At 35.5% G+C, this 10426-nt stretch overlaps 3 protein-coding genes across 5 annotated transcripts; 2 read left to right on the plus strand and 1 right to left on the minus strand.

The window, feature by feature from the left end:
• Positions 1-834: 834 nt before the first annotated feature.
• LOC109165458 (metal tolerance protein 1-like) lies at positions 835-4197 on the plus strand. Of its 3 annotated transcripts, none has more exons than XM_019314221.1 (2): positions 835-1048; positions 2772-4197. In XM_019314221.1, exon 2 carries the CDS (start codon positions 2772-2774, stop codon positions 4044-4046), a length of 1275 nt encoding a protein of 424 aa, XP_019169766.1. In that variant the 5' UTR covers positions 835-1048; the 3' UTR covers positions 4047-4197. The 3 variants fall into 3 exon arrangements, with proteins under 3 accessions (XP_019169766.1, XP_019169765.1, XP_019169767.1); XM_019314220.1 differs by having other exon boundaries at positions 836-1099; XM_019314222.1 differs by lacking the exon at positions 835-1048 and adding an exon at positions 2415-2478.
• Positions 4198-5924: 1727 nt separating this feature from the next.
• On the plus strand, positions 5925-7444 carry LOC109165462 (soluble inorganic pyrophosphatase PPA1-like). The gene is made up of 7 exons (XM_019314235.1): positions 5925-6101; positions 6244-6272; positions 6345-6410; positions 6524-6697; positions 6785-6905; positions 6991-7072; positions 7169-7444. The coding sequence occupies exons 1-7, from the start codon at positions 5987-5989 to the stop codon at positions 7209-7211; spliced, it is 630 nt and encodes a 209-aa protein (XP_019169780.1). The 5' UTR covers positions 5925-5986; the 3' UTR covers positions 7212-7444.
• Positions 7408-8931, minus strand: LOC109165463 (mitochondrial import inner membrane translocase subunit Tim13). The gene is made up of 2 exons (XM_019314236.1): positions 8711-8931; positions 7408-7765 (listed from the first exon to the last, which is right to left on the minus strand). The coding sequence occupies exons 1-2, from the start codon at positions 8810-8812 to the stop codon at positions 7616-7618; spliced, it is 252 nt and encodes an 83-aa protein (XP_019169781.1). The 5' UTR covers positions 8813-8931; the 3' UTR covers positions 7408-7615.
• Positions 8932-10426: the final 1495 nt, after the last annotated feature.

Here is a 10426-nt window from a genome sequence, read left to right on the forward strand (position 1 = left end):
TGCAGGCACATAATTTTTAAACCAAGATCCATAATATAAGATGATTTCTGATTCATGATATAACAAATGGATAATCATGATATTTTTATACAATAAAACTTTTCAACCTTTAAAATCCGTGAAATATTAAATCATCTTAATTATTATATGGACTATGGAGTCGCACATTGGTGAATCATCCTGCCGATTTGATCACCTTCAATTCTAATTGGATATCAAAGATGCCACTGGTGAATCATCGTGTCGATTTGATCACCTTGAATTCTAATTGGATATTCAAAGATGGCCTACATATGGACATTCCAAACATTTTGTTTTTCTTTCAATTTATTGTGACAAAAAGGTAGAGACTTAATAGAATTATGAAGTGGTAAATTATGGTGTCTTAACTTATTAACGGCTGAAGCTAAACTTTTGCTTATTGTGCATAAAGAATCCTCTCATTTGAGAGGTTGTTCTCACATTGTTGCTGATGAAACTTAGAAATATTAATTGTATCTATAATTAACGGGGAATGCGATTCTCCGCCCCAATAGAGACCGGAATGGGGACAAAAATAGAGAATCGGGGATTGGTGAGAAAATATTTTCCATAAAATAATTTAATTTTTAGATATTTGATAGAAGATCATAAAATATATATATATATATATATATATATATATATATATATATATATATATATATATATATATATATTTTATTTAAATGAAAGTTAAGAATTATATTTTGGGAAGACTTTATTTTCTTGAAATGGACATATTATTTGTTATCACATGATGCATCTTGGATTTTTGTTATCGACATGATGGTGTAATTTATCATCCATTCTCACTCTTGTGTCTCCCTATATATATGGGAGAAGAAGAAAAGGGAAACTTCAACAACCTCATTCATTCCTAGCCGATTTAATTTAATCCCAGTCTTTCCGGCTTCTTGCTGTAGGGTATGACCGTATGATTGCAAAAAGCTGAATCTTTCCCCATCGTCTCCCTCCCTTCACGTGTCCATTGCTATTCTCTCTTCTTCCAGTTGGCGAAGGGAAGAAGGGTTGTTCTGCCACTTCTACGCCTCTTCGGATTAAAACTTACAATCAAAAGGTACAGATTCAAGGGTTCTATTTGTTCATAATGTTATCTGATTTTAAGTCTGGGTTGTTCTTGATTAGGCAAACGTAATTGATTGGTGGTGTTTGCTTTTTCGGCCTTGCCTATTTTTTCCCACCTTTTATGTTCCCTTTTAGGGTGTGTTGGTTGGGTGATTGGGTTTCACAATTACCCTTTTAGTTTGAGTTTGTTGAGTTTCGTAATATAAATAAGAAATTTTTGTTGAGTATAAATGTGTGTCTCACTAATATACTAATATCTGACCATCTCTGAACTAGGAAAAATGCCTTCAGGTATGTGTTTTCAAGTTGTTCTCTTGTGTCTTTATTCTGGTCTCTGTTTTCTGATGCATGGATGGAGTTGAGTGGTATAGAATAAGCCATGGACTCCAAGAAAAAAAAACAGATGAAAGCTGAATAGTACTTGCCCCTTGTCAATTTTTTAGGTTTCAGGGTGCATGCCAAAATATTAAATTTTTGTCTCACAAGTTGTTTACACTGTCTTGTTATTTCAGTTTTTGAAGAAAAGAACTTGGATTTGATTTAGTAATATGTAGGGTGGTATTTTAATTGGTTGACATGATGAAATGGTTGATTCTTAGTTTTACCTGCTAACAACACTGAAGTCACATGTATTGTGCTCAAAAGTTGTTGGTGCCTTTCAGATGGTACCATATCAATTCAATTCAATTATGTAGTATGATACTATGATAGAGCTAGATTAATCCTACTTGGGCTATTTGTTCTAATTCAATGATTAGATTTTTTGCAATTATTGCTAAACAATTCAACTTTAATGAGGTTATGGAGTATACTTTAATGCACTTTATAATTCTTAGATTTTAAAGTGACCTAGATGAACTCGGTGGGGCTTCGTTTTGATAGGAGAACAAAGGGAATGTAACATTACTCTCTATGGAAAACCCAATATGGCCAGCACTTTACCCCTTAATTGGGCCGGTCCGGTGTGAATGTGGATTAGTCTGAGTATGGTACGAGCTTAAAAGTGCCTCCTACAATTAGGGCCTGTTCAGGACACCTCATGGTCTAACCGAAAAAAAAAACATTACTCTCATCCATTGTGCATTCAGTTTTTTCCTTCGTCTAGTACTTCATGTCTTGTTACAACATGTCTGAGAGAATTTGACGATTTGTGAGATAATGTTGTTTCTTCTACCTTAGTGATGAGACTCAAAAGTGTGTGTGTATTGTTTGGCAGTGCCAAAGTCCTAGCTAGTTTAACAATTTTCATTAACTAGTGTCTGGGTACTTGGGTGTGTCAATGTGTCATCTGTAATTCTGTTCTGTAGGCTTCTTCAAGATTGTCAGCTGCGAATATTACTTTTGAAACTTTGACCCTCAAACTTCTGTTTGGTAATTTTGACTCGCTGATTTTCTTAATAAATTACTCCACATTTTGTGCTGCACTTTTTCATTTCGCCTTCCTCTTTTTGATAAATTATAGTTTATTATAATTAAATTATTGCACCTTTATGCTTTACATGCTATTTGATATGTATTTCAATGGAACTCCAAACTCGATGTTTGATGAAAGTATGTTTCTGCTTGTTTAGTTATTTAGAGGTATACAAGTTTCTTATAGTGCTTTAATCATTGCGAGATTTAGCTACCATTGTTGATAATGATTTTGTGTACTCCAAGTTCAGATGGACACACAATCTTTGGAGCGTGAACTTCTTATTGAGGTAGGTGATGCTCCGGTGCCAAATAAGAGTTCTCCCGGAAGTAAAGTTTGTGGGGGAGCGCCTTGTGGATTTTCGGATGCTAAAACGAGTTCTAAGGATGCACAAGAGCGTGCAGCATCGATGAGAAAACTTTGGATTGCTGTTGTGCTTTGTGTCATCTTTATGACTGTTGAAGTTGTCGGAGGTATCAAAGCAAACAGTCTTGCGATATTGACAGACGCGGCTCATTTGCTGTCAGATGTTGCGTCTTTTGCGATATCGTTGTTTTCGCTTTGGGCATCGGGGTGGGAAGCTACCCCACGCCAGTCGTATGGGTTCTTCAGGATTGAGATTCTTGGTGCCTTGGTTTCGATACAATTGATATGGCTTCTTACTGGGATTCTTGTTTATGAAGCCATTGAACGGCTTATAAACAGTTCTGGCGAAGTCCAGGGCTTCCTAATGTTTGCAGTATCTGCTTTCGGCCTAGTTGTTAATATCATTATGGCTCTCTTGCTCGGTCATGATCATGGTCATGGACATGGACATGGACATGGACATGATCATGGACATCATGACCATGCAGGGCATGGTCATGATCATGGACACGAGGCTCAGGACATGCATGGAATATCAGTGAACCGACACCACCATCATCATCATCAAGAACATCCTGGTCCTGATCATCATCATCATCAAGAACATCAAGAACATCCTGGTCCTGATCATCATCATCATCATCATGCACATGAAGTTGATCTTACCAGGCCTCTACTCAATGCTAGCACCGAGGGTGAAAGTGAGCCAAAAAAGAAGCAAAGGAACATAAACGTTCAAGGGGCGTATCTTCACGTACTGGGGGATTCGATTCAAAGCATAGGGGTGATGATTGGTGGAGCGATTATATGGTATAAACCAGAGTGGAAGATCATCGATCTAGTTTGCACCCTCATCTTCTCGATAGTCGTGCTCTTCACGACCATTAGAATGTTGCGCAACATCCTCGAAGTCTTGATGGAGAGCACACCCAGGGAAATCGACGCCACGAGGCTGGAGAAGGGCCTGTGCGAGATGGAGGAGGTGGTTGCAATTCACGAACTACACATATGGGCGATTACGGTAGGGAAGGTGCTGTTAGCTTGCCACGTCAAGATTAAACCCGATGCGGATGCTGACCTGGTGCTCGATAAGGTGATTGATTATATTAGGAGGGAGTACAATATTAGCCATGTAACTATCCAGATAGAAAGAGGGTAGATGAGGTGTTGTTGAATTGAAGGAGGTCTGTTTCCTTTCAGCTTGTTTGTATCTGCTCCTTATACTAGAAAAGTTTCACTGGTAATATTGAATTGAACATCATTTTGGTGTTTTATATGTCCTGTGCTTTAATTTCATAGCTGTTTGGACAGTTCCCACTTCAGTCTTGATTACATTTACTTGTAGAATTCTGATAGATGAAAAAAGTTAATTTTATGCAGGAGAAACCTGCAAATTTTTGGTAGACAATTAAATGTTTCATCACACTTTGTTAGTTAATAACTAATTGAGCTACACGTGCTGGCAAGACACTTAAATTCTGTCTATGTTGTTTGTTTTCAAAGTAATATATGTCTTTTTTTTTTTTTTCTTTTTAAAATTCTTTAATTTATGCGACAGAACAGGTTAACATTAATAAATTGAAATGAAAGAGTTTACCAAATTTAGGTGCAGAGAAATGAAAGCATATGTAGGTCCAATGGTTCCATGGTAGCCAGAAATATTAAGTTAAAGTAGACTGTTAGGTGAAGGGAAAATTTATAACTGTTATTCAAAAGTGTGTTATGGGTATTTAAAATTTTATGATTATTAAGTTAATTGTCCGATTAATTTTATTAGGGGTTGTCCCTATTGCTGTTAGGATGTCTTATACTATAATACATTGAAATGAAAGAGTTTGCCAAATTTAGGTGCTGAGAAATGAAACCATATGTAGGTCCAATGGCCCCATGGTAGCCAGCAATATTAAGTTGAGGTAGATTGTTAGGTGAAGGGAAAATTTATAACTGTTATTCAAAAGTGTGTTATGGGTATTTAAAATTTTGTAATTATTAAGTTAATTGTCCGACTAATTTTATTAGGATTTATCCCTATTGTTAGGATGTCTTATATTATAATAAATTGAAATGAAAGAGTTTTCCAAATTTAGGTGCAGAGAAATGAAAGCATATGTAGGTCCAATGGCCCCATGGTACCCAGAAATATTAAGTTGAGGTAGACTGTTATGTGAAGGAAAAATTTATAACTATTATTCAAAAGTATGTTATGAGTATTTAAAATTTTGTGATTATTAAGTTAATTGTCCGATTAATTTTATTAGGGTTGTCCCTGTTGTTAGGATGCGTTATGCTATAAGAATCTTAACTCATTCTTGTGCATACTATGCTGCAGTTAGAATTCTTTAGTATTCTTGTATATAGATTATAGATGTGTGTTCTAATATTTTCTCTGTCGAGTCTATCACACAGAGTATTTCTATTATGTTTGCCAATACGCTCTTGATCGAGTCTGTCACACATGGTATTTCTAATGTGATTTATCTTTCCTTTGTAGTTTGTAGACTATTACACAAAATCAGAGTTTACCCTGTATACATCCTCAATCGGATAGTGGCGACATGTTTCTCTTCTCATCCAAAAAAATAAAATAAAAGAATTAATTCCAGCAATAGTCCTCCGACTATTGTGATTTTCCAAAATTAGTCATCGTCGTTTAATTTGTACAAAAAAGACCCTTGACTATTAAAGGCTTTTTTCATCCAAATTAAAAGACGAAGGCCAATTTAAAAAAATCACAATATACGAAGGACCATTGCTGGAATTATCTTAAAATAAAATGATACGGTGTAGATGTGTGGACATGTAGAACAGAGTTAGTAAGGTGCATTAATATAGGAGAAGTGAGTGTAATAATTGTGGGATATGATTCACTGAAGAGAAAAAGCATAGGCGCTATTTATTACCCTAATTCAGTGGCTGTTGGAGAGTTTGACCGATTCATGGATCCCCTAAAGGTGCGCTGTGTGTCACAATCTACACTATATAAACTACAATCCAAAACATTCATTAATTCATTAATTACTCACTGCATCTCCTAATAAATAATAATCATCACCAAAACATCCATCAGATAGATCAGTATACAAAATATAATTAATTAAGATGAGCAGCGAAGAAGGTGCTACTGAGAAGGGTGCTCCCAAGCTGAATGAGAGGATCTTGTCTTCTTTGTCAAGGAGATCTGTTGCTGCCCATCCTTGGCATGATCTTGAGATAGGTCATTCAATTCTCCGTCTTCGATTCATTCTTAGTTAACGCTGCTATATATGTAGCCCAGTATTAGTTTAGGTTTCAATTGAGACGAAACAGATGCTTCAATTTGCTAATGGTTTTTGTTTTCTGGCCTTTCTTCCATGCAGGATCTGAAGCTCCAAACATTGTCAATTGCGTAAGTAATCCACCACGTTGAGGTTGTTTCATATGCATGCATAATCCTAATGTGCTGCATTTTAATTTGCAGGTTATTGAGATTACAAAAGGAAGCAAAGTGAAATATGAACTTGACAAGAAAACTGGTCTCATAAAGGTGTAATTACATGATATGATATGATGATCATCATCCCCTCAAAATCTCAAATCTTCTTTAATTTGCATATATATGTATGAACTCAATCTCATCCTTGTTTCTTCGATTCCCAGGTTGACCGTATCTTGTATTCATCAGTGGTGTACCCTCACAACTATGGCTTCATTCCTCGTACATTGTGTGAAGATAATGACCCAATGGACGTATTAGTCCTCATGCAGGAACCTGTTATTCCTGGTGCCTTTCTCCGAGCCAGGGCCATAGGACTCATGCCTATGATTGATCAGGTTCTGTATATATATGGCTAAGATCAGTTCTCACTTTTTATCTGTTCTTATTTGATCCTGTCCCTAACTGCTGATTAATTTGTATAGGGGGAGATGGACGACAAGATCATAGCAGTATGTGCTGACGATCCTGAATATCGCCACTACACTGACATCAACCAGCTCCCTCCTCATCGTCTAGCTGAAATCCGCCGCTTCTTTGAAGATTGTATGCTCCTCCTGCTCCTCTTCTTATCCATTGTCGTTTGATTTGTGGGTAACCCTCGTCCAACATTTTCTTGATTCCTATGCAGACAAGAAGAATGAGAACAAGATTGTGGCAGTCAATGATTTCCTCCCTTCTGGTAAAGCTGTGGATGCTATCCAGTACTCCATGTAAGACACAGATAGATTCCTTGTTTCTCATATGCCTTGCCTTAGATTGTTGCATATCATATGTTTATATATATACTGTTGTGTTTTGTTGTACAGGGATCTTTATGCCGAGTACATACTACAGACCTTGAAGCAGTAAATATGATGGCTGAAGTTGAAAGAGAGTCACAGAGACAATGATTTAGGGAAGGGTGGAGGGCCATCTCCTGTGAGCACCCAGGATTGATGCATTTTTGCTTTTGAAGTACATTAGAGAGAAAAAAATTGACAGAGATATTAGCTGTTTTAGAGTTGAGTTTGGAGTAAAATAAACACCTTTGTATTTTGATTGATTATTTGAATAATAATAATAATCATAATATTGTCGAATTATCTGACAAAGGTAGAGTTCAGAGAACTGCATAATATCCTCAAATTGAACAATATTCAAAATGGTGAAACATAGCAAAATACATCAGGGATCATCTACGAGAAAAATGTTCTCTAAACCAAGTTATCAACCGTATCGTTGGAATGTAATTAATCATAATCAGGCAGCAGTTTTCATCGTGGCTGGCTGAAGAGAGCTTTGCTGATGATACCGGTGGCTTCAATATATCGATCAACGCACCTGGAGATGCAACTGCTCTCGCCCCCACTCAAGCTACTCCCAGGCTTGGTGATGCACTTGTCAAAGCATTTCTCTCTCACAGTCTGTAACAGATACACAAGAATGTTATATGGCCTGAAAACCGATTGTGAATCTGCTTATGCTAGTGGCCTTTCCAGGAAGTAAATTGATGCATCAACAAAAGGAAAGAACCAAAAAAAAAAAAAAGTTTCAAAGCTATAAATTTAAGTAATTTTGAAATTACTTCCATAGATTGTACTCCACAATAATTAGCAAAATTTTATCAGCCATATTGTCTCTACAGGATCATGAAACAGCCTCTCATCTTTACCTATAACATTAGGTTTAATATCTCAACTGCAATGTTGTACAACTATCTTTTTTGAAGTACAGGTGAGAAACAATGCCAGGATAGATATATTTCACTAATTTATAATGGAACTTAAACTAATGCTTTGTCCTTATAATATACAGAGTAGTTGGCTAGTTGCAACAAAATTTACACAATTACACTAATACTTTCAGTCCTTGGAATTCCCAAGCCAGCATTAAAATTGCCTTGAGATACATTTGAAAGAAAATTCATGAAAAACTAATCCAATCAATTCACCATTCTATGCTGCCAGCATGACATTAATGATTTAGTATAGGTGTCATATAAATAATGCCAAACCAAAAAAAAAAAAAAAAAACATGTTTCTCTAATTAATCCCACTACCAATATGTGGCATACTTTTGTTGATAAGAATGAAGCTTAAAACTTTTAATAAAAAAGAGTAATTGTATCATAGACCATGGAATATGGAATATTGGAATCAGGTCTACATGAACTAGACTGGGAAATGATATCAAGATTTAGATTGATTTAACAATATGCAGTTATGCACACATAAATACATCTGCTTTCGAAACACCAATAAAAAAAATACAGTAATCTTACGGAAAATTGAGTATACAGATCAATAAACAAGAAGACACGACAAGTAAGCTTGTTTAAGCACAGAGAAAAAGAGAAGAGAGTAAGGTACCTCAATGAACTGCTCAAAATAAGCTTGGGCGAGCTGATTTTTGAGCTGGTCCATGACATCATCCGACGGCGACCCGCTTGACGGCGACGAGAATGAATCCATACTTCTTCAGTTCTTCCCGATTGGATTGATCTCTTGCCCGACTGCCGATAATGAGAAACCCTAGAGAGATAGCCCCGGTTGCTAAAACCCTTCTCGCCTTTTACAGCTAAATAAACCCTTTCTCCGTATAAATGTTTTCTTGAAATGACACATATGTCCCCCATGTTGCCCATATGTTCTTCTTTTCGGGTTGCTATTATAAGATTGTAGATTGTAGATTGTACATTTGTAGTGTAAGTTATCAATTCAATTGCATCAAATCCACGAATTCATATGTTTAATTTGACATTTAAAGTTGAAAGATTTTTTTTTTTTTTTTAATTTGATGAACTATTTGACATTTTTTCGATATAATGATATGAATTTAATATATATAGTCGTGTCGTGTCACCTTAACTCCTTAACTACGATAACACTTAACCTTGTCCAGACAAATTTATATGGGTGTAACTCTATTGTCATCTTTATGTAATTATAGAGTGTCAAAATGAGTTCCCACCCCATCTAATGAGGAGCGTTATGTTGTGCAATTGCATGGTGCATACGGTTGCAAAAACGACGCGTTTTGACGTCCGACTTAAAAAAAAATCAGTTTCGATTGCTGTTAATGGCGTTATGTTGTGCATAATTTGAACTATATAGTTCATTCATTCTGGATATATAGTTTAAATTATGCACAACATAAAGCCATTAACGGTAATCGAAACTGATTTTTTTTTTTTTTAAAGTCGGACGTCAAAACGACGCCGCTTTTGCAATCGTGTGCACCATGCATGGTGCACACAGTTGCACAGCATAATTTGCACGAGTTGTTATGCCATGGACACGGTCCAATACGACACCGTTCTGCTATTCGATAATAACGGTGTTATTAGTGGCATCGTTTTCCCTCAACCAATCAATTTTATTTTATTTTTTTAATTCGTCAAAAGAATACAGCGACATAAAAAAATTGTAAATATACTGTTACGTAACTGTGAATATAGAGTTATGCAGTTGTGAATATAGAGTTCAAAATTATGAATATAGAGTTCAAAAATTATGAACATAGAGTTCTATAATTATGAACATAGAGTTCTGTAATTGTGAATACAGAGTTCAATGATTGTGAATATGGAGTTCAAAAATTATGAACAGAGAGTTCTATAATTATGAACATAGAGTTCAGTAATTATGAACATAGACTTCTATAATTGTGAACATAGAGTTTGAGAAGGAAACTGTCGAATATGAAGATAAACGCCGTTAATGGCGAAAGAAAGCATTTTTTTAAATTAACACGCCATTGTTTTCCACCCAAATGACGCCGTTTTGGAACCCCAGTTCCACAGCATAATATGGTGGGCTTTAGTTGACCTCGTTTGACAATAATGTAAACTTTTAATACGAGAAATTACATTTGCCGCTCCTAAATTATTTTATTTTTGAAATTTTGGCCTCTTTAAGTTTTTTTTTGAATGCTACTAGCTCTATTCATAATTTTGGCCTCTTTAAGTTAATTTAAACAAATCTAGTCAATTAATAGTCACTAATGTTGCACTTTAAATCCCTATTATATTTATTATATAATTGTCAAACTCAATTAACACATGAGATTATTTTAACATTTAAATT

The sequence above is a fragment of the Ipomoea nil genome, unplaced genomic scaffold (assembly GCF_001879475.1).
Source record: "Ipomoea nil cultivar Tokyo-kokei standard unplaced genomic scaffold, Asagao_1.1 scaffold3069, whole genome shotgun sequence".
Taxonomy (NCBI): Eukaryota; Viridiplantae; Streptophyta; class Magnoliopsida; order Solanales; family Convolvulaceae; genus Ipomoea; species Ipomoea nil.

Bases quoted from the DNA above. Each gene is read 5' to 3' on its own strand.
- LOC109165458 (XM_019314221.1), top strand. From the start codon at position 2,772: ATGGACACACAATCTTTGGAGCGTGAACTTCTTATTGAGGTAGGTGAT.
- LOC109165462 (XM_019314235.1), top strand. From the start codon at position 5,987: ATGAGCAGCGAAGAAGGTGCTACTGAGAAGGGTGCTCCCAAGCTGAAT. The intron at 6,102-6,243 runs GTCATTCAATTC...TCTTCCATGCAG, and splicing joins TTGGCATGATCTTGAGATAG to GATCTGAAGCTCCAAACATT. The intron at 6,906-6,990 runs GTATGCTCCTCC...ATTCCTATGCAG, and splicing joins CCGCCGCTTCTTTGAAGATT to ACAAGAAGAATGAGAACAAG.
- LOC109165463 (XM_019314236.1), bottom strand. From the start codon at position 8,812: ATGGATTCATTCTCGTCGCCGTCAAGCGGGTCGCCGTCGGATGATGTC. The intron at 7,766-8,710 runs GTACCTTACTCT...TATCTGTTACAG, and splicing joins ATTTTGAGCAGTTCATTGAG to ACTGTGAGAGAGAAATGCTT.